Here is a 27,257-nt window from a genome sequence, read left to right as displayed (position 1 = left end):
CTCGGAAATATAATGTAGTATCTATGTCTACAAAATGAAACAATTCGGGGCTTATTTTCAAGTATAAAAATGAATTATAAAATCGTCAATTTAGGGTTAGTCGCCTCCATAAGATAGTGATAGGGTATTAGAGCGAGCGAGAGAACTGCGTAGCTCGATTTTTATTCGGCGGTATCCGCTTTTCTGACATTTAGATTTAGTTTAGTGAAATGACGTATCACTAGATTTGTTTAGTAAGAAGACGTAAGAAACAAGAATATTCGGTATCTACCGCGATTTCGTGATATCCCTAGGGATTTCGGGATATCCCTGATATCTTCTTTTCCCTGCGACATATACAAAAGAGTATGGAGCCGAGCGGCTGCCGCGTGGCTCGCGACGTAATGTGAAGGCAGTCTTATAGTGCTAGTGAAAAACCTTAGTCCAGACAGGCGCTGGACAGCATAGGCTCTTTAAGAAAATAACAGAATATTCCATAACTACTTTATAGGCTTTCTGTTCTTTTTTCAAAAGCCATTAAGTAATTTAGTTTACAATAGATAAGTTTATAGCGATATAGTGTATTCCGAAAAAAATCTAAATTTAACTGTGTTTAGTTTGTAATAAAAACTGCAAGAGGAAACGTTCCTATAAAGTATAAACTTTACCCAAATAGCGGTATTATTACAATTAATTGGTTTACAGTTTAAACTTACAAATTTACTAGAGCAAACATCCGACAGTTATAAGTTATAACTTATAACAATACTTTTGGGAAAAAAAAACAAAAAAAGTTAATTCCCAATTCCATTTAAAACTTAATATCCGATATGGCTTCAGCTCTATAAAATGTAAACGACGAAATTCTATACAATATCAGTGCCTGTTAAATTGGATTATTTCATAAAATTCCGAAAAACTTCATTAACTTTGTTTTTTTTATTGTACATTGTTCGCAGATTTTTACACTCAGCCCAATTTGGGGAAAATTGTTAAAAAGCTGTTGTTATTATTGAAACGAAAAAGGGTCGTTTTGTCTTCTCATGAATCAATAATTAATATAACAAGTAAGACTAACGACTTAAGTAATATTATGGTCTATGAGTAGACCGAACTATATCTAGGTAGAATGTAGCCTAACTTTTCTTATGTTGACTGCACAAAAAATTAAAAAGAATTCAAGCGAGTCAAACATATATTTAATAATAATAATAATAATATCTATGGACGCTTCACAGCACGTCAGTCTGGCCCCGTGCTAAGTACCTGAAGGACTTGTGTTACAGGTACCAGACAACGGAAATATATTTAATACTTTTATACTATACATATATTTAAGATTTATTATATGATAATATAATGATACACATATTTAATACACATCCAAGGCCCAGGAACTTTTTTGAAAAACTTTTTGTTCCGTCGGCGGGATTCGAACCCGCGATCCCCGGCTTGAGCTACCAACAGCCCACCAACTGAGCCACAGAGGTCGTCAGAACTTTTCAACTTCTCAAACTCTACATTTAAATACTTGAACTCGTATGAAGTATTACACATATCCCGACCCAGCACCAGCACGGGTTCGCCAGATAAAAACCTGTCAAAAGAATCACGCGTCAAAATATTTCAGGAGCGAACGTGATAGATATCCATCATGCACGAACTATGAGCGAGTCTTGCTGAATTATACCTTTATTAACCCAAGATAATTTCCCCGGAGTCCCACCAACTTGAATTTACTTAATTTTATTAGCTTAGCGGGATCTGACACACGATTTTGATGATACATTTTTGCATACATAAATGGAAATCACTTTTGTATGGGCAAGCGCCCCAGCGCGGTGGCGTCACGAGTTTTCCCCATATAAAAGTGAAAAAATTAGTTTTTCAGCGCTGCTACTTTCACAGTGAACTGACTACAAGGAGCACGTACACACCCTAAAGTATTATCATTTAGTTTTGTTACACCCCGTATACAACAGGATAATAATTTCGAATTGGTTCTGTCTACGTTATCTAATTTAAACTAACATTAAAATTAAGTTAATATGTATATGTAATATAGTATTTTGAATTCAAAATCAAAATCCAACTATTTATTAATTCCATAAACATACAATCGCTGCATTATACGCTTAACGTTTCAAAGTACAACAGCAAACAATTTCGGCACAACAAAAACCTTTATGAAACTGTTCAACTATGTCGATTACAGGTTCGCGCACTATATACCGGGCCGCTGCGTGACGAGCCGGAGAGCAAAAATCCTCTGTAACCGCTTAATCAATTTGTATGAATTAGACACTGTGTCGAGTAGCATCGGCTCGTATTATTACGGGTGGGCGCAAATCCGCCCCTATTTTGCGTCCGTATGATGCGGCTCGCCCCGTCCCGCTGCGTCAGCAGTGTGTAATATAGTGAGTGGATTCTGGCATTACGCAGTACCAAAATTCAGTTTTGTCTTTTTTCGCACTGATACGCTGCGGTCCAGCTAGTCACCAATTCATTCATAGGCAGATGGCGGCCCTACATTATTTGGTTAGGTTATGCATTTATTCCTCTATGGTTATGCCAAATATGTACTTTCTCGGCTGAGGTTGACATAACTCGATCAAATGTCAAATACCTACCTCTGCTCCGGTACGCTGCGGCTCAGCGTATTGAGTGCGCACTTCCACAAAACAATAGAACAAACTCACCTCAGTGAACTCGCAATGCATCGGATCTCCGAGCACGGTCCCGTCCGGCTGCCGGTAGCCGGCATAGCTGATGAGCTGGCTGTTCCATATCCTATAGTCATGTTTGCCGTCCGTCCGCTGGGGGAACAGCGTTATGGCCGACCTACAATTGAATATTTAATCGATATCGGGCTTTGAAAAATGGATTTTCAATCTTTTGAACTAGATATATCTGATTCAACGAAATACCATGTAAGACTTTATAAGACAATAAAATCTGTGGTTCGAGGAAATGCACAGCAAGACGTACTTTTAGTTAGTTCAATATTCAGGTCTGAACTGTCATTCTGAAGCCATATATTATGTTAACGGTTCACTGTGAGAGCTATCGTTCTGTAGGATGGTATTTTGATAAAAATATAAACAGACGAACACATAACCTCCTCCTTTTTGGAAGTCGGTTAAAAAATGATGAGACACTTTACGCAGATTTTTTTCAAATATGAAGTTTAAATAAACACAAGAAGAAACTTTTGTCACAACATTTTAGTAAAGATTACTACATTTTGGCCTCGTAACAAAGTTAATATATTAACGTAACTTAGCAAAACTAACCTGATGTTTCCTTTATTGGTGCTGTATTTGATGTGGTTGCACAGCGCCTCAAACATGCCGCTTGTCGTGGTCACTTGCCGACAGTCGAATACCTGTGGTTATGAAATAAAGTGTTATAAATTATATTCTCTTTCATAAATCACTTTGACACTAATAGTAAGTATAAAATTCAGTTCAGAATGCTTTAAAATCATTGGATTCTGGAGGGAGCTGGCAGGGACGGTATTCCCCCAGTATTTATTAAATCATGCGCGGAAACATTATCTTATCCATTAAAAATAATATACAATAAATCACTGGCCGACGTAATATTTCCTAAACGGTGGAAAGAGGCACTAATAGTTCCACTACATAAATCTGGATCCCGTCACCTGATTTCTCATTATAGACCTATATATATCCTCAATATTTTCGGAAAAGTTTTAGAAAAATTAGTAACAAAGCAACTAGTCTGGCATATTAGACAAGTAATAATTTCTAACCAACATGGTTTTGTCAGCAAAAGATCTACTGCAACCAACTTAGCGTCATTTACTTCTAAAATTTATAAATACGTAGATACAAGAGTTCCCGTTGATGCAATTTATACGGACTTCAGTAAAGCGTTTGATTAAGTAGACCATCAAATACTTCTGCAAAAACTTTCTAATGCTGGTATCGGTGGTAGTTTGCTTCACTGGTTCTGGTCCTATTTGTTAGAGCGATTATACATGGTAGTGGCAAACGGTTTCAAGTCTGACATCTTTTCTGCTACCAGTGGAGTTCCATAAGGATCACACTTGGGGCCAATTCTCTTCAATATATTTATAAATGACATTTGTAATTGTTTTGTTCATTCTGATTTTTTACTTATTTGCTGATGATTTAAAGGTTATGAAACCTATAAAAACATATTTAGACTCAAAATTACTTCAAGAGGACATAGACAGATTATACGATTGGTGTGTACGAAATAAAATATTTTTAAATATAAGTAAATGTTATCAAATATGTTTTTCGCGCAATCGAAAAAACCTTCTCTCGTATGAATATAACATAAATAAGCAGGAACTAAAGTCAGTAGATGAAGTCCGTGATCTAGGAGTCATTATTGATAGCCAACTCAAATTCGATAAACATATTAATAACATCGTCAAGAGGGGTTTCCAAATGCTAGGTTTTGTAATTAGGAACTCAAAAGAACTAAAGCAATCTTCTTCTAAAATTAAATTGTTCAACGCACTTGTTAGAAGCATCTTAGAATTTAACAGCATTATTTGGAATCCTTACTACGAAATATACGTTAAGCGCCTAGAAAGCGTCCAAAAACGTTTCCTCTACAATTTATCGACAAGAACACTTCACGGGTACGATAACCGGTTGAATCACTTCAAGATGATGACTCTGAACAGTCGTAGGAAAAAGATGGATCTAATCTTTTTGCATAAAATAATTAACTCTAAAATAGATTGCCCTGAGTATTTATTACACATGCTGGAAATAAACGCCCCCTCGAGACTACCTAGAATCAATGCTTTCAATTTATTTAATATACCAGCCTCAAATTCAAACCTTGGACTCTCAGCTGTTCTGCCAAGGATCTGTAAGGCTTACAACTGTCTCTCTAAAAGTGAAAACTTGGATATTGGTCTAAAATTAGTTCAGTATAAAAAACAGATAAATAGTGTACTTAAAATTTAAAATCTAAAATATTTTTCAGCTATGTCTATTTACCTTGAAATTCTAACTATTCTATTTTGTTCTATTGTATTGTTTGATTCTTCCAATGCAATGTTATTTTTAAAGTCATATTACTCTATTATAGAATTTTGTTGTTAATTTTTATTGGTGCATGTAGTGTTTGTCTGTAAGAAGTTGTAACACTGAATGGTAATTAATTATGTGTATCCTGTACTTTATTATAAGTGTTAGCAATTGTTGACAAACCTTTTAAAATAAATAAATAAATAAAATATGCGAAAAAGTGTCTGTCTGTCACCTTCTCACACCTAAACCGATAAACCGATACCGAAAAAACTATTACAACACATTCACTCAATTCTATAAAACCTTAACCATAGAATCTACTAAACGTATATTGTGTAAGCAAATCCTTGGAACACCTGAACAGATTTTACTAATTCTTTTGTAAGTAACGTAATCTGGGGGCACGGCAGTGCCCCAGCCAAGCTTTTTAGCAAAGGCACGGCCGTACGATACTTTTCTCGAAGCGGTTCGCGGCTATTTCACACCGCCTTTATCTTCGATGTTAACAAAGCTAAAGATTTAGAATTTCGGTCACTAGGAGCAAGTATTAAAACTAGCTTAACCTCCAAATTACAGGAAATTTCGATAAATAGTTTAATAGTTACGGGTGGTCAAAGTTACTACAATTTGTCACTCACTGACTGACAGATCATCAAAATTCTAAGGTACTCCTAACCTTAAAATTTGGTACTCGGATAGATCTTTATTCACAATGAAAGGAAAAATTATGAAACCGGCCAAGTGCGAGTCGGACTGGCGTACATAGGGTTCCGTACCGTTAATTTGTATGGGAGCTAAATAATTTATTTAATTTTTATTATTAATTATTAAAGTTAAAATACAGTTGAGTATTTTCTGAACTTTTCGAAAACCTTACTGTTACCATAATGGATGTAGAGCAAAAAACGGGAAAAAACGTGTTTGTTCTATTAATAATTTATTTTATTTTAATTGGACTTAAATATAGCTTTTATAACGACACCAGAAATACATATTTTGTGAAAATCGCAACTATCTGGCTGTTGCGGTTCTCGATATCCAGCCTGGTGACCTACGGATGGACGACGGACAGACAGCGAAGACTTATTAATAATAGGGTCCCGTTTTCATCCTTTGGGCAGGGAAACCTATAAACTGAAAAATAATCAATAATAATATAATCATACTTTATTAAATAACAGAAAAGATTTTTATGTTTGTAACTTTGCAAGAACAGTATGAGTTTCGACTGCATATTTGTTTTACATACAAAAGGCTTTGAGTTAGTTATGTACTTAATGAAATGGTATCAATTGAAGTTCAAAAGGTTCAGTTCGTATCAGTTGTTATTATTGAATAAAAATAGTATTAACAACGTTAACAATGAAACAATAATTAAATTCGATTTAAATATAAATGTAATCAGTACTGCAATATACACTCCTTACTCGCTCGATATATGGGAGTTTTAAGTTATCACATGAAATAAGGTATGCTCCTTTCCTGCGAGGAACATCGAGACGCTTACATCAGTGCTGCTATGTATTCAACGGTAATGCTAAAAATGACCACTTTCAAGTATTAAAGCTTAAGAGTCAATAATTATGTATGACCTGAAATGAAAAGAAAAAAACCTTCAAAAAAGAAATGAAATTCCACCAAAAACATTTAAAAATGTAAAAGGAGCCTAACAAAATATTACATTGCTTTAATACTTCTGTCGTAAAAAGTATTCAGATCACATCCAAGCCAAGCCTTCAACTTATTTCGTAATTTAAATCAACATTCAGTAAATGTATCAATATATTTCTTTATTTTATAATTATTATAATGGCTTGTCAGTGAGCACAAGAGAAAGAAATTATTATAAAACTGCATATTTGGAGGATTTCAAGTATGAAATCGTGTAAGTATACACAGACGGCAAGCGTAAAGTGTTTTAGTATGTAACGACGCATGTGGTCGATGGTACCCAATAAATCCAATTAGTCGCTGATTATTTCTAGTTTTTGGTGGGATAGAACTGACGGGACGATGCCATCGCATCGGGCCCGCTAGTTTATTTATAAAATAAAAGTAATTAAACTTGCTTAAAGCAAACATAAAATATATTGTTGGTGGAACACAAATCAAAACAAATCATACTACTGTTTATTTATACTACTGTAATATGACCACTGTAAAAATGTTACTTTAGTTCTAAGTTTTCATATAAGTGACTGTAATATGTCTTCTGAGAATAAATTCTTTAAACCTAAACCTAAACTGATTATGCTGAAAGGCATGGAAATACTTAGGGCCTAGGGAAAGGATATAGGATACTTTTTATCCGAAAAAAATTACGGAGATGCGGACTGCCCCCACAGCCGAACAACACACTTTCGTCTTTTCTTTTCCTTTTTTAGATGTAGGTTAAAAAACTAAATTTTATAATAATTTAACTACAAATTGATTGCAAAGCTTAGATATTATGCAGACGATTTGTTAAATCTCATCCCAATCTCTATTTCCTTCTAATAAAGGTTATTAACTAGGTATGCAGTTATTATTCCTATCAAACGTAGAAAAACCAAGTTATTTCAACCGAAACGTCAAACAGAAATGCAATTACTTATTACGGGATTTAAACTGAGTTCAAACGGTCCAATAAGCTGCAACTAACAGACCGACAGAGCAAATTACTACTAACCGAGTTACAGCTAGAGTCGAGATGACTAATTGCAAAAATGTTTAGATTGATTTTCTGATTTCAATGGCCTATTCGACTGGCCCTTTGATACACGAAGGTAATTTTCTACTCGAAATTCGTCATCAAAGTGATTTTTAAAAGCTTTTTAAACGGAAAATCGTTTGGCTTAGTTTTCAATTTTCTTTTCAACATTTTTGTTTGACTTAGTTTAATACAATCTAGTATTGAGAAAATTAAAATTGGTTTAAGGCCGTGATCAAATTAAACTGACTGTCAGCCGCCGAATGTGAGTGAACGTTACGCAGTTTATTGCATTTCCAAACATATTCACTTAATTTTCATTCACATCCGGACAATACGTTATTACGCTATGCGTAGGGGCTGACATTCGGCGCCCGATTGTCCCGACTTTAGGGGAGGGGGCCAGGCCCCCTCATTGCTTATCTCCAAACCAACTAGCAACAGAACTACCATCGTCTTAACCAGACCAGTAGCTTCGACACTTTTGAAAAAAAAGGCGGCCGATTAATATACGTCACTATGCTCCGTGGACGCTGATTGGCTACGTAGCTTAGCTACGTCAGCTGTAGCGTATAGTCGGCATACTGTGAATGAAAAATACTGTTTATTTTCACGTTTACACCGGGGCTCACAGCTTGCTCACATTCGGTGGCTTACAGTCAGTTTGGTTTGAACACGGCCGTAAACAGTAAACTAGATTTAAGTTTTATAATATATTGTATCTTAAGACTTAACTTCACCAACATCAGTAATAAAACAAGATTTGAGTTTAACTGGGAGCGAATATTATAAAGATAAGGATAAATTACAGCTGTTTTGCCGGAAGCCATAGTAACTACTAACCTATGAGAATGGGGGTAGAAAACTATTATAAGCCGTAAGGATCGTCGACACTCGGTTCCGTATGTTTTAAATACCGACGGAAGAGATAAGGAGGAAGGCCTAGGGATTATGTGATTATTTTAATAGGGCACCCTATTTCTGACCCTCCTTGGAAGATCCATTTCCTATCTTTCTCTGCATACACTTGACGGTAGTAATAAATTAAGATGATTTCCGTCAAAATATTACATTACTTAATTACTTAATATGCATAAAACTCAATTTTTTTTTATACAGAATAAATTTTTGCAAATATTTTCTGAAAGTCTACATAATGCCTACCGCCTGTTCGGGAACTAGCCCGGCGAGAAGAACCAGCGAAAGAAACTCGCACGGGGCCCACTTTATTTACCAAAAAAAGTGAGTGAAAAAAAGCGCTTAAAATATTATATACTTATGTTAGATTCTACCCCAGAGTTTCAACATTAATTTATTAAACTATCATGATTATAATAATATTATGAACAAATATAATAATACTTATATCCAAAAGTAGAAAGTTCATAAAACTTTTTGATGAGCTTTAGTTTTTCCTGACAAAAATAAATAACTTGTAATTATTAATGTTAGTAGAGTATGACAGATGAGAAAATAAGAAACAGTGTTTTGTCATGCCTGTCACCATATTCTCTGTATACAGTACTAGTTTATTTATTGCCCAGGGATTAGGCGATGACTAGACATTATGTACTTACGGAGATGTTACCTAAGTAAAGTTGTTGTGGGTGTGCCTATGTAAAAAAAAAACTAGTTGTTTTCTGTTTGATGTCTACAGCTGTATATTTCTTTATTAATATTAGTAGGTAAGTATTTAATTGCTATAATGCGTGCTCATACCTGCGTTTTTTTTTTTGCTTAGCGGTTTTGAGCATTTTTTTTGCGTCGGTCTTAGGTTTTAATGATTGAAATGTTTAAATCCTAACTAAACTTGTCGGTAACATTTTGAAAACAAAACTCACGTGCTACATTACTCATTAGTCATAGTAATAAATGATGTGTACATATCACTATGTACAGTGTACACGCCGCTCACAAGGATTTGCGAGTTGACACAAAATATTTATTTCAAATAATTACTTTGTATGTGACGTGATGTGCCAGCTGTTCTCTCGCCTTGATTTACAAAGACAGTAAAAGGTTTTTTTAAGAAACAAAACTAAAACTTTTATCGGAAATTCATCAGGAAATCTAGGTACTGTCGGTTCCAGCTTGCCGAAAAGAACCAGAAAAAGAAAGCTCGTTAAAAGTTGTTTGATGTTTCACATCAATAATGTAATTTTTGTAGTTACTCTAAACTTCGAAAAATTTGAGTTTTGTACGGTAACTTACACTTAAATATTATGTATGTATTTGCGTTTTTAATAAAGTATATTATATTATGTGTCAAGGTGCAAAATTCTACGTATTTTGCTGATTTTAGGCTGATTAGGCTCATATTGTTTCTTACAAGTACCCGATATAAATATCTCACCTGTAGCTTAGACCACTGTATCCGGCCTATGCAGCGGCTGGCGTTTCTCCAGGCGAGCTTGGCTCCGAAGACCAGCTCTGTGGTGGTGAGCTGGTAGGTGCCGGTACGAGCCACCTCCTCCTGCACCGCCTTCCAGCGAGCCTCGTGCGCGGGGGTGTTGGCACTGGTAATGGATAGTAATATTTAATGTATTGTCCAGAAGTTGCGATAAAAAATAAGAGGCTTCGCTCGAGTTCGGGGTAGTAATATAATCGGCTACGGTTATTTACGGCCCTAGACAAGTGGCAAGCAATTATCGTAAACGCCAACGCCAACGCCAACGCCACAAAATGTATGGGATTTGACATTAGTATTCGCTGGCGAAGCGATGACTTATGTCAAATCGCATACATTTTGTTAGCGTTTACGATAATCTCTTGCCACTTGTCTACTAGGGCTGATCGTATCGATTTAGATCATGCAAATCTCATCGATTTAGATCACCCAAAAGAAGATTTGGACCTTCGAAACTGCATACACATGGCTAGAAATAGCAGAGCAATTTCTCTAGGCCTGATTACACCTACCGAGTGGGGTGGCGAGACAGTGAAAACATACAATTTGATTTGCCCAGAGCATTGCCGAGAGCCTCTTTTAATTAGGAGCTATCGCGATAGTTCACCATATTATCGTCTAATCCTAATGGTGGCTTTCCCACGGCGCGTAATATCACGAGCTGCGCCGAGCCGAGCCGATTTGTACGAGCGAGAGCGAGCGAACAGGCGAGACCGTGCTACCCGTTCTCACGGCGCGTAAATATCACGAGCCGCTCGAGCTGCGCCTTTGAAGTTACCGACCGACTCGAATCGGACGCGCCTGCTCGAACTAGCCCACGCCACCTCGGGCCACCCTCCTCACACGGCGCGTGGCTCAAGCTGGCTCAGCGGGTAAATGTAATATCAATTACACGCCGTGAGAAGCCACCTTAAGATACACATACATATTACACACCCTAAAGTTAATATCACTTTGCTAATTGTTTTGTCACTCATAACTGTGACTTACCGTCGTATGCTGGCGAAGTACTGTCCCAGGAAGTCTCTGGCGTCTGTGAGCACCTCCTCCGGGCTGCGGGGCACGTCCCCGCGTCCGGGGATCGCCATCAGGCTGCCCAGACACGCCTTCTCGTTGCATAGCGTCGGCTGCAAACAAACAACATCATTAGCATCAACACCATCATCAGTATCAACGACATCATCATTATTGCCATCATCAGCATCAACAACATCATTATTATTTCTATCATCAGCATCAACAACATCATCATTATTGCCATCACAGCATCAACGACATCATCATTATTGCCATCATCAGCATCAACAACATCATCATTATTGCCATCATCAGCATCATCGACATCATCATTTTTGCCATGATCAGCGTCGGGATCAAGAATGTTATAATTATCACCTTTTGGTTTTGTGAGGGTTTGAGAGTTGTAAGTGTTAAATAATAGAATAAAGCATTCAATAATTATTAGGTCGTATATTTCTTGTTACGACTACGAGTACTCTGTACGTGTTATCACAACTCTATGAATGACTCTACAATCCGTTCAGAGTTATATCCTTGATGTTTGTACGGAAGTTATTCTTAGGTTTGCTAGATTTAAATATTTATTTTGGGGGTACAATAACCATATTTTATATTTTATCATAGGTAAAAAAACAGTTTATTATAATCCAGTCATATTTTAAGAAATACCTCTAAGACCAGTAGAGTATGCAACATATTTTCTTGTTTCATAAAATTCTAAAACTTGTGGTTGTTGTTAAATGAAATACCGCGAACCGGCAAAAATAAACAGTGAACTGAAACAATGCGGAATTACACAAAGCGCCTCTTACATTCATAATGAACTAAGCTCCACAAAACTTAAGATTTAAACCATTCTTACAGCTACCTCGCAAATGTAATCTGCAGAAACTGGAAACTTAATAATAAACTTATCACATGCGAAATAAGGTTAGGATAAAAGGCGAAATAGTGAACGTTTCCGATGTTATTTAATTATGTATACCCTCTATTGACTCAGAATTTGATCTGTGCTATAGACCCAGTATCATTTTGTATTATAGCAGGAAATGAACCAACGTAACATAATATTAATCTATTAATATTTTACAAGGCGAAATTGAATTAGGGATGTTATGAGCATGTTATAGCCCGCTACTTTGTCATTCGGAAAAAATAATGTTCTTCTTACAAAAAAAAATATAAACAAAAGCAAACTCGTCCTTTATAACAATTTCTCCGATGTACCTTTACACAAGCAATTTATTCTATATACTAATATGCTACATACTTATAATATAGGATATACCCCAAATTTCCGAAATGATTCCAAACCATTTAATATACTTTTGCATACGATAGGACGCATTCGTCCATTTAAAGTATTTAAAAACAGTATAATGAAAACTGAATCCAATTTTCCAGCAAATTAATTTTGGATGCATTCATAATATTTACAGTGCGATATAAAAATTTAAAATAAAATATAAAGTGCCCGGATTTCGGCACGAGTAATAAACCGCGTTACTGTGAAATTTCGCTGGCGGAAAATGAGCTTCGTCCGTTTTACGATACTATATTAATAATTATTATACTGAAGCTGCAGTGAGTGCTAATATTCCTCTCTTAAAATTTCACAAACAGTGCTTGGCCATTCAGGTAATATAATTATTGAACATCTTGATGTAAACAAAAAATGCAACTTGAGAAAATTCATGTGTGATATGCCTCTGCAAATACTTTGCTGTGCGGTAAGTATAACAATTAAATAAGTAGCATTATGGAGGCCGTTCCTGGGATAGGTTTTTTGGGTTAAAATTAACTGAAAAGGATAATCTGGCAAACCGCAAATTCGATGTCCAATTAGTACTAAGTTGCCATAGTAATAAGGTGCGGTGAGTAGATGTAGATGTGCTTTTGAGCGCAACTCCTTGCCTTTAGTTTTTAATAAATACGAGTAATTCGACGAATTTCAAAACGTTAAGTAATGATCATTGTTCAGAACAAAGAAATAAATGGAGTCTATGCAATATGAATATAATATTTTTAGGTACTCAGAGTATGAGCTCCTGTGTAAATTATTAACTGTTAAGAGTGTCGTTATTTATAAAGATGCCTCCATGAACCGAATATATCACGGGGAAAGACGCACGTACCAACTATAATTCAAGGTCCTGGAATTTTTCATAATCCTTTTGTTATGAAAATTTTAATGTGCATTTTAAGATTGCGAACATTTCTAATAAAATTATGTAACTCATATTTAATTATTATTTTGAATTTGGAGTCAAATTAATTGTGTCTGCTTTGTTATGTACGAGTACGTGATAAGTATATTATGTGTTTAGGATTAAAAAAAATGATGCAACAGCTAAGGGTGGGTTGCACAATTTACTTTAACTATAACTTTAACCATAACAAAATGTCAAATGAACTGTCAAATCCCCAGTAAAAGTCCATAATGGACGCTATATTTGACTATAACCTTAAACTTAACTGTAACTACTTTCTGGTGCAACCCACCCTGTTTCGCAGAGCTATAAAATATTATGCCCCATTGTCCCTTATGGACAAGAATAATATGACTATATTGTGTTTTTTACATTTTTCATTTCTGGTGTTATGAATTCATCTACTGACCAACAAACATGTCAATAAAGTGTAGGTATAAACCACAGATAGCCGTGCTTTGTTTGACGCTAACGCGCGAGACGCGACGGACCGCCAGCAATAAAATTATACTAAATCTTATCGCTTACGGACTACGGTAGAGTCTGGTACAGCCAACAAGAATGTTATAGTAGTACAATTTACAAGACATTCTACAATTTTGCTTGGCATTTAGGTTAAATATAAAATAATATTTAGGTTAAATTCATTATGAGAAGAACCAGTTCAGATCATTTTTTATTTATTTTATTTAATCCTTTCATTACAATAAAGATAACTTGCTTAGCGAAATCATGAAAAAAACCGTCCCTTTGAATGGTGAAAATAACAAATAATAATTTTTCTTTAGTCATACTTCGGCACGAATGGGCCGGCTCGACCGGAAAAATACCACGGGCTCACAGAAAACCGGCGTGAAACAGCGCTTGCGCTGTGTTTTGCCGTGTGTGTGAATTTACCGGAGGCCCAATTCCCTACCCTTCCCTTCCCTACCCTTCCCTATTCCCTTCCTTACCTCCCCTACCCTGTAATCCTATTCCCTCTTAAAAGGCCGGCAACGCACCTGCTGCTCTTCTGATATTGCATGTGTCCATGGGCGACAGAAGTTGCTTTCCATCAGGTGACCCGTTTGCTCGTAAGCCCCCTTATATCATAAAAAAATAGCCCCACTTGCCAGATTTGAGCTAAAACTTAAGTTAAATAGCGTGTTGTCGCTTTCGTATTCATGTAAGAGATATTTAACCCAAGTTTAACCTAACGTGCATGTGTTAGAAGGATAAAGCTACATAATAGCGTATCTCCATAAAATGATAAACCGTGCTCTGGGGATAAATAACAGCAGCAATTTGTAATTTAATAAAATGGCGGGCCCGAGCTTCATACATCCTTGTTTTTCGACAATAGAATGCAGTATAATATAAATATTATAGGTAACTCTCATATATTTAAACCGAATTAGACAGCCTACAGCAAGACACACGGCGCTGCTCGCCAGTTCTGTTATACTTGAACTTGGCTGTACACGCTACCGTGTGTCTAGATGTTTTACGCAGTGGTGGCCTTAATACCTATTGCGAGGCCCTTTGTCTTCCAAAAAAACACCTTGCGAGGCCGCTGCAAAAGCAGGGCCCCGGTCGATTGCCCTGTTCACCACCCCTAGAGCCGCCACTGCTTTTACGTAATGTAAACCTAGGTATGCACTCTGTGGAAACATTAAAATAATAATAATATCTATGGACGTTTCACACCACGTTAGTCTGGCCCCGTGCTAAGTACTCGAAATACTTCTGTTACGTGTACCTGCAGACAACGGAAATACCCGAAACCAAATAATAATCCATGACCAAGGAACATTGAAAACTTTTTGTTCCGTCGTCGGCGGGATTCAAACCCGCGACCGCGACGAGCTTTGCCAACAAGTCCAACCATGACTGAGCCACGGAGGTCGTCGAATTTTTTAAGTCAGCTACCTTAGTATAATTATACGTTGCTTTTACCACATTTTTAGGTTTTTTCCTTGGGTATTGCCCGTTCAGTTGTAGGTCTTGTTATTATACTGTCCAGAATATGGGCGTTTGAAGTGTATATGTCGCAGCCGACTATATAGTTTTGGCATGCTTTATTGCAAAACATCGTAGCTGACTGAAGTAGCTTAGTATATTTTACTTTTTCGAGTTTTTTGCTCGTACGTACCTATCATAATATCAGTTCTCTCTTCAGGACTAAAATCCATATTATATTTAAAAATTATTCTCGTCACTAGGTCAAATCTTTTAAATTAATTAAACATTCACGATTAAATTTCGTTACTTTTATTTTAATGTAACTTTTACAACAGATTAAAAACTTTTCTGACTTTGACAGGGGTTTCACTCAGATAACTTTAATCAATGGCTACGAATAATAAAAACTAAGGAAGATTAACTGTGTTGAAAAATTTGTCCACGAGTCTAGAAAATGTGACCCGAATACATGCATACTTTATGCGTGTATTCGGTACACAATTTTGTGTAAATATAGAAATGACAGTTAATGTCAACGGCTTTATTGTATGTTTTGTTGCTATTGCCATAATATTTTAGTGTCCGAAAGGAATCAAATTCAAACGGTTGAAGTATGGGAGTCTCGTTTCCTTCGTTTTTATTATTATTCGTAGATAGGTAATGAAACACAAATTCTTAATTAATTGACAATCGTGGCATTGGTGTTTTGTTGCTGTTTTGTTTACGCAATTTAAAATCAATTCGTCCATGATTTCTGTATGGTTTTTATTTAATTAAAAATATGTGTAAATATTTCAATACACTTCCAAGGCAGAACTTCAAATAATATTATGTGGAACTGACTGCCGCGCGCGTTCTAAGACGTCGATTACTTAAATTAATTAAAATATCAGTTCTTACTTCTTGTAATATCTTTTCAAGCACATACCACTCTGGGGCAGGTGTCGTCGTACAGCCGATCGTAAAGATGCACACTCGACTCCCAATTCTTCAGCACTTTGGGCTTGATCACTTTCCGCGTTTGTTTCTTGTCCAATTTCCTATACTGTATCTCCTCGCCCGGTCCGTCCATAATATTAAAATGATCTATGGGACACTGCGGGACATTTTCGACCAGACTAGTGCCCTGCGCGACGCCGGGCGCCATTTTGTTAAAGTAATTAGTGATTACTAAATTGGTAAGTAGTGTGACGGAGGCGCTGCGTTTGCGCACTACTCACACCTTACCGCTACCTGCCGCTTATAGCTATGAACTTATTTGAATATGACGATTGGTATTTTGATATTCAATTGTAAATAAAATCGTGATAAGGGATATTTATCGACCGTGGTATTACCAACTGAACATATTTTCTAGCGCATAGTGCACGCGGTGAAAGGATGACTCAACTTACATCGTTATTTTAGCTTGAAAGTAAGTAGCATACATTTTAAAATATTGCGTTTTTTTCGATGTATTGAGCGTTTTTGATTTGAAACTGTAAATAATAGTAATTGTAAATAGACAAAGATATTCAGAGTGCTAAACTGGTATTGTGTGTACACGTAGGAAATCATCATCTTAAAAAACCTTACGTATCTTCCAGTTGTTGGATACAAGATCGATAAAAAAATACTTGCGGCACTTGGTAACTGCAGCGGAAGGCTTTTGCATAGCAATAGCTAGTCTAGTCTAGTTGCACGCGCACACAAACACCGCCGAAGTCTGCCGAACTAAAACGACGTTAGACGATGTGTTAGGTTTATTTTTATTACAGACTTTCTTGATTCGGTCGCCGTGCTCAAAGCCCGCTATAAAAGCAGTGCAAAACTTAATATTATGTTTGAAAAAAAAAACTATGAACTACATTCCTCTGAATAATATGATAATAATGCGGTTTAATCTAAAAAGTATCTTTTTAACACGAAACAGTTACAAAGGAATTCCATTTCAAACGGCATAATATGGGTCGTCTAGGCGCAAAATTTTGCTTAAGCGTAAGAAAATATATCTATTTATAAGTTACCTTTGCCTGAATAGTTTCACGAAAAAAAAAAGAGTTTCCCGCCAGCTCCGCCGCCCCAGGGATTCCTTTTGTGAATTCTAACTGTATTATTCGCTGCGGCTTTTGATATGGCGATCAGAGGCAAATATGAATGTTTCATGATCATGTTAGCTTTGACCCGCCGTAAATGAATGGATGGATGTCCGATGTAAAAACAGTTCCGGAATGTGAAAACAGTTTTGCGCATTTTTTGAATTTCGGAATCGTCGGAAGAAAACAAATTGATTTCTCTGTTTCTGTCCTTTAAGATCTTCTACGTCTACATTTACATAAACATTTTAATTATAATATAAACGCTTATTACTTAGAGTATTCGATTATACTACGAGTAAAATAAGTAATCTACAATAAATAATTTAGTCCTTGCAAAACTAAAGAATCTATTAGATTTAAATATATATTATTAATATATTAGATGTACAAGCCGAAAATATAATATATTTTATATTTAATTGCGAATACTGTATATATGTACCTATACTGTAAGGTTTCAAAGTTTTCTGTATACCTACAAACTAAACTATGGCCTATACAATATTTTCCTCAATAGTCAATATTATACATATTTGGCTTTCTAGTATCTAACTGTATAAATATTATGAAATCAAATAATTAAACCATCACAATAGTGTTATCATTATATAAACCGATTCGCTTGTGATCAAGTCATGTGCCTTTGTTTACAATTTAACATTGTTCATGTGAGCGAACAGTCATACAAACAAACAATTATTTTGTATGATTCCGAACCTATCATGAACTCAGAGATTAAAAGTACATGTTTCTTATTTGGTGTACACTTTTATTATTCAAATTACTTTTATAAAATAGATTAATTCTTCAAATTACTTTTATAAAATAGATTAATTTTCTTCTTTCTCGCAAGTTTTATGAGCATTGAACAAGCATTACTAGATAAACTACAATAATTACTGTAGAAACAATTACTTCACCTCCAAAGTATAATTAGAAACTAGAGAAGAAAACTAAGTTGAAAAACATAAATCCTATCAGACAGAAAATAAGAAGACTGAGAGTTGTTGAATGGTTAAGGAATTCTGCAAGTAAATCTGTTTTCAGCAAGAGTAGAATGAGGACATCTGTAGCAATGCAGGTGCGGCAAAAACAATGATCAAAATATCATAAAAAGGAAGTGATAAAAAACAATAAAAGCAGGCGATAGTGATAATGATTTAATTATTGCTCACAAAGTTTCAGCGCATTTCGCTAGAACATTAATTACGGATCGGGGCTCAACAATAAAACAATGAACTCACACTTCCGTTGCCGATGAATTTCGAACTCCACTTTTTTTGCAATGAAAAATATCGAATCCCACTTTAAATGTATATTAGTCTTTAGAGAATAAACTTAATTATGGCGCTTATAAAGGTTTGTTTTATGTCTTTTCTACCTTTACATAAAACTCATACTTTTTCACGTAAAAAGTTTCATTCGATAACTTTGTTGTAAATAAGCTGGTTCAATCGATATTGATATCTATATATTATATTAATACGTGAGCCAAAAACTTTGTATCCCTTTTGACGAAAAATAGGTGAATGAAATTTTGCACAGTTATAGTTTACTAGCTATTTAACCGAGCTTCGCTCGGTATTCGATGACAATGACATTTTCTAAAAATGATTCCTATCTAGATCGATTTATCGCCCCTGAAACCCCCTATATACTAAATTTCATGAAAATCGTTGGAGCCGATTCCGAGATTCCAATTATATATATATATATATATATATATATATATATATATATATATATATATATATATATATATATATATATATACAAGAATTGCTCGTTTAAAGATATAATATGGTGAAGGAGTGCATCGAGCATAATATTATTTTGAAATTTTCCTTTTATCATACATTTTTTTAACAAATACAACGTGTGTTGTAGTGTGTGTAATGTTTTATTTGTTAAAAAAATGTATGATAAAAGCAAAATTTCAACACTAGGAAAAATGGCAGATTTTTGAGCGACAAGCCTATTCATACGAATCATACTCTTTTATTTATGATTTAAGTCTGTTGACAACAAGGTGACAAATTAGTCGTGTTCGTTTCGTTATTCAATTCACATTGCGCATGCGCAAAGTTAAAAATTAGTGTCAGTGCGAGTGTCATGTTTTAAAATCTGACAGAATTTTATTGAACATGACACTCAATTATGAAGTTGACAGTCAGCTGCCAAACTGCGAAAAAATATAGGTAGTAGTCCTAATGTCGTTGAAACTAAGGTCGAATTTCGACCATTGGGCGATCTCTAGTTGATATAAATATTGTATACAATAACGTATTGCAGAGATTAGAAAATAGTATGTTACATAATATATTTGTGGAAATAAAAGACTCGAAACTAAGTCTTAGTGTCTAAACTAAACACACTATGCCGAATTTCCGCGGCGGAAATTCGGCTTGATTCCGATTTCCGCCTGCAATGTATTTTAAATTACCGATGTTTGCGACATTGCTGACGTAATCATGCGGAATTTCCGCCGCGGAACTTCGGCATGGTGTGCTTAGATACTTAATCCAACATTGCAAGTAACTTTAAACATAAGTAATAGCTGAAAGATGATTTAATATAACATATTTGTAAGTAATAAAGATAATATATGGCTTTAAATGTCATAACATCATAATATTATAAGACATAACATTGATCAACTCAATCTTAATTCATTCATACATTTTGATACTATTAAATATTATGTTTTGAGCCGTTTGTTTCAGAAAGGCACTAAACAGAAAATACTAGATAGATAAATGGATATTAAAGTTTTTATCTAGCTTTGATTACACTTTGACAAAATGAATAATTTAAACAGAGTATACAAGCTGTGGTACAATAATCAACTATAGTCAGGAACAACATTATAGATTAAGATTATATAATATTATAGAAATCTAGGGAGACAACAGAAATCAGAATTTCATATCCGAAAATATTAGTAGTTTATTTTATAATTTTACCACATCATAATAATATAATAAGGAGGCCTGCCTACATTATTAATTTCAAGCACCAAATAGTCAAATACCGCAGAATAACCATTAGTTCCAGCTTACATCAGATTCCTGTGTCAAGTCGTAAACTATTTTAAACTAATAATTAATCAGCTGTTTGAAGTGACCTAACTTAGCTCCACGGGAATTACCTATGTTTGAAAATTCCAAAGCTTTTAGGTACAGTACTATTTTCATAAAAACAAAGAAAATAGTGTTATAGAAGCAGTGTAGCAAGCTTAATGAAGAGCATAATCTTTTTCTTTTGGAGATTTCATTAGCACACAAAGTTAAAAATATGTTCACGTTTTAAAAGGTGTATAACAAGAACATTGTTTTTTATTTTGTAGAGCCACGCCGAATGGGAATGATATAATTAGTAGTACAAACACAAGTTTTACGTGCTAGTAGTTAGTACATATTTTCAAAGAAGAAAATATTAATATTAAATTACTAGCTGTCCCGGCAAACGTTTCTTTGCCATATAAAGTATTTCTCCCGTATTATTTTATTGAAGTGACTAAATAAGTATGTCACCATGGCAACGTCCATCGCTATCCCGTCGCACAAACAATGGTCGTCGTCAGTCTCGAGTTGTAATAATTTACTATTATTTAATCAACAAATGCACTTATCAATATAAAAAGTACCCAGTAGCCGATTCTCAGACCTACTGAATATGCATATAAAATTTGGTTAAATCAGTAAAGCCGTTTCGGAGGAGTACGCGGCCTAACATTGTGACACGAGAATTTTATATTAAGGATAAGATGCTAACAAATGTTTAAAGACTGCATAACTTTATCTATTGTTTTTCTTTCTAACTCTTATGAGTTAGAAAGAAAAACAATATGTCTATGAGTAGTAACAATATGTATATAATCTCTTATGAGAACCATACTTTTTTGTGTCATATAAACTAACGAAGACACTGTAGTGTGAAATTCTTCAACATTTTTCTCGTGTCGATAAATGATATTTCCACAAACTGTACCCTCGCGATATTAACCCATTCATGACCACCGTGCCAATTTTGGAACACTTTGTTTTTAATTATTTATGAAAAAAATATTGACATGAGGTAAAAAAATCTTACATAACAATAAACTTGAAAGTGTTGTCGTTACGTATAAAATTAAATAGTTTTGTTAAATATTATACATTTATAGCAATATTTGGCTAAAATATGCTTTCGAATGACACGTCGAGGTAGTTACCTGTTTGTAATTATTATATTTTACACGTTGAGTATATCATCGTAAATAGACATTATTCTTCAAATACAATAAATAATGTATCCTATAAGCACATTACAAGTTTTTTTCAAATCGTTTTTTACCATTTTATAGCAACTGAAACGTTGTTGTACCAATTTCGGTACACTGGCTACATGTATACTAAGAAAAATTATTTTTTTACATTATTATGATGAATCGCTAACGACTTTATAGTGTCACTAACAGCTACCGTGGGATCGAGAAAGCGCTGAATACGATTATCTAAGGTAGTGATGATGCCTTGGAGTAGAAATTGACCATCATTTCACTGGAATCCTGTGTATTTATTGACAAAGTGGTTTTGATGATAGATAAATTTCATTTTGCTTGCATTGCTGAATTTTCAGGAGAAAGTTGTTCATAACGTTGGTACTTTTTCGGATTCTGAGGATAGCGGTCATGCATGATGAACGTGCAGCAGGCAGCAAGTTGAGCTTGTCTTAGATCTAATAAGATTCAAACTACCGCTAATATAATAGCAGTACATACGATTGGCCTAATTGATTAGTGCTAAGTGTTACTTCTTGACGAAGTGTACTCCTTATACTCTTATTCAGCATCGCATAGCCTATCACTTAACTAAAAAATAGCAAACTTTTATAACAACTACTGCAAGAAACCACAGGGATGATGTGGTCAAAATGGACCAATCAATATTGTTGTATAGAATTGGCATGAATGCCAATGAATGTTGAAGTGTTAGCACATAATATATAATCACACACATGATTGACATGAGCTTATCCAATGCGTGTCTTTTACATGTTTAGCATAAAGAAGGTGCAATTGACAAGTTATTATTTCATCAAGGCAGAGCTAGATTTTACCTCCTATAATGATCTCGTCAACGTCCTACTCGCCCACTAGCATCCAAAATCGAAAAACTTCGTGTCAAAAGTACTTTCAAACCGTGAATATTAGGGGGCCCGTCATAATAAAAGACTAAGAGCTTATAAAAAGTCTAAAAATAATTTGCATTGAGTAGGAATGCTTCACATAAACCCACCTACGCCGACCCCATAAGTGGCCATTGTGCCAATTTGGGTACACTCCTATAATTTAAATAAAATATATATTTTTAATTTTTTTATCATTTTTTTAATTATTTATATTCCTTACTATTATAAAATTAAGAAGTTTCTAATTTTTTTCTTGCCGTTTTGGTTTGGCTACAAATGGGTTAACTTAGCGAAGTACAGTTGACAGAGCCCCGGGCTCCGCCCCCGGCCCGAATAAATCCGACCACGACACGTCGGACCCGCTTCAAACACGCGATAATATTAAAGAAAAATATCATCGCGCGACAAAATCCTTGAAAGTTTTAAGATTTAGCTTATCTTGACGGGGTAAGAGCCCATTCAGAAAGTATATTTTACTCTACACGCGCGAGTCGTAGTTTTAGACCTTTAAGAGGAGTCCACACCGCCTTTTTTTCCATACAAACATTGTCCCCTGTTTCCTCCCTGGATAATGCTAGTAGACTTATATTTTTTTTCCTGAATATCTACGGCCACTAACACAATGTTCCTGTTTTATTGTTTTTTCATAACTTAATTATTAAATAAGATATGAACGTTCAAAAACCCAAAAAAATGGCCAGATTTTCTGTTCTAGCTGTGTTCAAACATCCAGAGAACAGATTTGGCTAGATTTTACAAAAAAAATAAAACATAGGAACACAACTCAAGCCTTTCTTTAATCTTTAATAAAAAAATACTTAAATCGGTTAAGTTTTGGAGAAGGAATCAGGGGACAACGAATCGTTGATTTTCTGGATTTTCTGCAGTTGTCTCTATCATGTTCTGCGGTATAGGCTTGAGGTAAGGGAGACAGCTGCTATAGATATTACACGTACTTCTTTTTCATTTCTCTAGCCCCTGGTGTATCCTCTTAAAGAACTCTTTTGCAAGTAACGCACTTATTTCCGCTTGCGCTATATGGACAGTTCTATAATTGCAACGTGGCGTGGTATTGCAATGCATTTTGAGCCATTAAAATTTAAATTTATAGAGCAACACCGCGAACGTGATAGAATTAATAAGGGATGTAACTAAACCCAAATATATTATCTTTGTTTTAATACACCTATATAGTTGCTTAATGCTTTATGTACTATCAGAGAATTTGATTCCTAGGCAGATGGCGGACCTAAGTAATTTGGTCGCGTTAAGTCAAACCCATCCGACCGATCACACCTAACATTAAATTGACATAAGCTGACCACATGATGTAAGTTCGTCAACTGCCTAGTAATCAAATTCTCTGATAGTACATAAAGGTTGGAATAAGCCAATAGTAACGAAGCCTTCTTCAGGCAGAATAGACATGAGAAGTCCCTTCGATTACTATAAAAATAAATGTCGTCGTAAAATACTACATACAAGACTGCTTTATTAAGCATTTTGTCTTTCTAAAAGGCTTTTATATAAAAAGTGTCAAAGCTATTACATTTTTTATTGCTTTATATCTCTATTTTTTTATCCAAATTACTGAAGAAAATACAAGATTTACCTACATTAAGTTATCTTCACCATTTAGACGTCTGCACACATCTTTATAGAAATCTCAAATTTTGTTAGTCTGACTCTGACCCAAACTCGAGAACTGCTGAACTAATTTGGCTTATCTTCAAATATTAGTGGAAGTCCAGGGAAGGTTTATATCAGGTGGAAAATGATACTAAAATTACAACTTACATAACAAAACGCGAACCTAACAGTTAATTATTTTAAAACCAGTAGCTAACTTAATGGCAGAACAATATCATCATCTTTATCTATATCAATTGACCGATTAAAAAGAAAATTAGGGCCATAGATCAGAGATTAGCCACGTTCGCGGCCGAGACCGACCCGGGCCTGTTTTCCGATTTTCTCATTTACATTTATCTTCTATAAACAGCTGCTTATATTTATAAGGTTTGACGAGAAATTGGCAGTGAATTTGTGGAAAATTAGTTTTTAATAGAAAGCTCGATTGGTAAAACAAGAACGATAAATGGTCGCTGTTATGTATTAGTGTCCTAGCCCACAATTTGTTTGTTGTTTAAATGCATTCTTTTTCTAAAACATCTAAAGAACATAACTGCATTAATAACTCAATACGTATTTTTTTAAATGAAATAAGGGGGCAAACGAGCAAACGGGTCACCTGATGGAAAGCATGAAGCCCATGAACACTCGCAGCATCAGAAAAGCTGCAGGTGCGTTGCCGACTTTTTAAGAGGGAATAGGGTAATAGTGGAGGGTAGGGAAGGAAATAGGAGAGGGTAGTGAAGGGAAAAGGATTGGGCCTCCGGTAAACTCACTCACTCGGCAAAACACAGCGCAAGCGCTGTTTCACTCCGGTTTTCTGTGAGCCCGTGGTATTTCTCCGGTCAAGCCGGTCCATTCGTGCCGAAGCATGGCTCTCCCACGTCAAAAATTTAAATTGTTTTATGGCTTAGTACACGAATGCTTAACAGCGTTCAAATATTTAGTTTGTTTTAATTGATGTGCCTACTTATTTTGTACAGAGCGACAATAACCACAAGGTGGTTGCAACGTGACGAGACGATGCAATACGATGCGTTATGAGGAATTTATTTACTAATAGATGACGCTTGCAACTCCGTTGCGGCAAAATTAGTTTATCGCACAGAAAAGGACATTTTTCCGGGATAAAAAGTATCCCATGTCCTTTCTCGGGCCTCAATGTATCTCCATACCAAACAGCAAAAACGGTTCAGCGGTTTGGGCTTGAAGAGGTAACAGACAGACAGACAGACACACTTTCGCATTTATAATATTACTAGATGACGCCCGCAAATCCGTTGCGCCAAAATTAGTTTATCGCGCGAGAACCGTTCATTTTTCCGGCACAAAAAATATCCTAATAATAATATGTCCTTTCACGGGATTCAAAGTGAGGTACATGCCAAATTTCAACAAAATCGGTTCAGCGGCTTGGGCGTGAAGAAGTAACAGACAGACAGACAGACGGACAGACAGATACACTTTCGCATTTATAATATTAGTATGGATATGGTAAGTATGGATATTAGTAAAAATATGGTATGGATAGGAAAAGACACAAATTGAAAGACTTGCCGCGGCCGTCCGCGTTGGTTTGCCTGCTTCAATTTTTTTTTTTATATATAGATTGATATATGTGTGGTGTGAAGTGTTCCCAGAGTGGAAGGCGTTGGGAGCTGTATCACAGTTTTAACTAGTACAGCTCCCAACGATAACAACTGAATTTGTATTGTGATTATCTTAAATAATATGTCTTATTTATAAGCTTTAAATGTATTATGATTTGAAATAAATAAATAAATTATCTATCTATATATTATATTAATACGTGAGTCAAAAACTTTGTATCCCTTTTGACGAAAAATGGGAAAACGTACGTGAATGAAATTTTGCACAGTTATAGTTTATATGGTGAAGGAGTGCATCGAGCTAATATTATTTTGAAATTATGCTTTTATCATAATTTTTTTTTTCAAATAAAATATTACACACACTACAAGACACACACTAGGAAAAATTACAGATTTTTGAGTGACAAACCTATAAATACGAATTATACTCTTTTATTTATGGGTCTGTTGACAACAAGGTGACAAATTGAAAATGGATTATAGTTTTTTTTACTGAATCTTAGATACTATTAGACAATGCTTACACGGCCAGTCTGAGATCAGCTGAGTCCCAGAGACAAGAGTTGAAAAAATTATAATAAAGTCATGGTAAAGGTCAAGGTAAAGAAAAAATATAGGTAGTAGTCCTAAAGTCGTTAAAACTAAGGTCGAATTTCGACCATTGGGCGATCTCTAGTTTAATTTATTATTTTAAATATCACATCTTAGAAGACACCGCAATGTCTCGTCACGTTGTTGATCATTATGGATGACATCTAGAACATATTTAAAATATAAACGCTAGTACTTAAAGAGAAGCCTGTAAGGGTTAATACCTGATGATGGAATGTAAGCTTCATTTAACTAAAAGCCTATGCTCGAAGCGAACTAATCCTATTATTATAGTAATCAATGTTCTATTGATAATCTAGATGCACCGCGTGCCAGTATATAATTACATACAAAATTACTACGTGTATCTGATAAACGGAGTGATATATTTCCAACCCGATATTGGTTTCTATTTGCATATAATATTACTTGAATATATAATATTAAATACTTGAATAATTTTGAATATTATAAATTACATATTTGGAATTTAGAAGATTGATTTTATTATGAACTAGGCCCCGAAACTATTTCATATATTCAGTTGAAAAAGTTGGAATGTTGTACTAAAATGGTAAGCATTGCACATATTTTGAAGTCCAAAAAGTGTAGTGAAATTACATATTTTGAAAAAAAAAAAGAGAAAAGCTTTGACGACTAGATACTTATAAAAGTATGCCTACGCGTACGTGATCTGCTCTACAATTTCGGGAACTAAGAATTAATATTTTATGATACGAGGATTATATCTGGAAGAAAACACGCGGTTCTTCTTCGTACAGCCTAATTTTGTAAAACATCATATTATGTTTTCTTTATTCATTCACGAAAAGGCGTAAGAAACTCATGCGATGCCAGAGCACTCAAGAACCAGTATACTCAACGT

The 27,257-nt window shown here is 35.0% G+C and overlaps 1 protein-coding gene across 2 annotated transcripts in view; it reads right to left on the bottom strand.

The window, feature by feature from the left end:
- The window catches only part of LOC121731485 (nitric oxide synthase-like protein), a 137,894-nt gene that overhangs the window by 41,576 nt on the left and 69,061 nt on the right, over nt 1-27,257 (bottom strand). The window contains exons 1-5 of one of the 2 annotated variants that reach the window (XR_006036243.1): nt 16,214-16,492; nt 11,105-11,241; nt 10,061-10,223; nt 3,273-3,364; nt 2,679-2,820 (exon numbers count right to left, since the gene is read on the bottom strand). Coding sequence is in view for 1 of the 2 variants with exons in the window: in XM_042120914.1 (XP_041976848.1) it covers nt 2,679-2,820; nt 3,273-3,364; nt 10,061-10,223; nt 11,105-11,241 (534 nt within the window). In the remaining variant the exon portion in view is untranslated. Of the gene's footprint in view, nt 1-2,678; nt 2,821-3,272; nt 3,365-10,060; nt 10,224-11,104; nt 11,242-16,213; nt 16,493-27,257 lie in introns of those variants that run through there. The other variant, XM_042120914.1, reaches the window with a different exon arrangement.

This window comes from Aricia agestis, chromosome 11 (genome assembly GCF_905147365.1).
Source record: "Aricia agestis chromosome 11, ilAriAges1.1, whole genome shotgun sequence".
NCBI lineage: Eukaryota > Metazoa > Arthropoda > Insecta > Lepidoptera > Lycaenidae > Aricia > Aricia agestis.
Note: the sequence above shows the minus strand (reverse complement) of the source record. Positions and strands in the feature narration are given on the sequence as shown.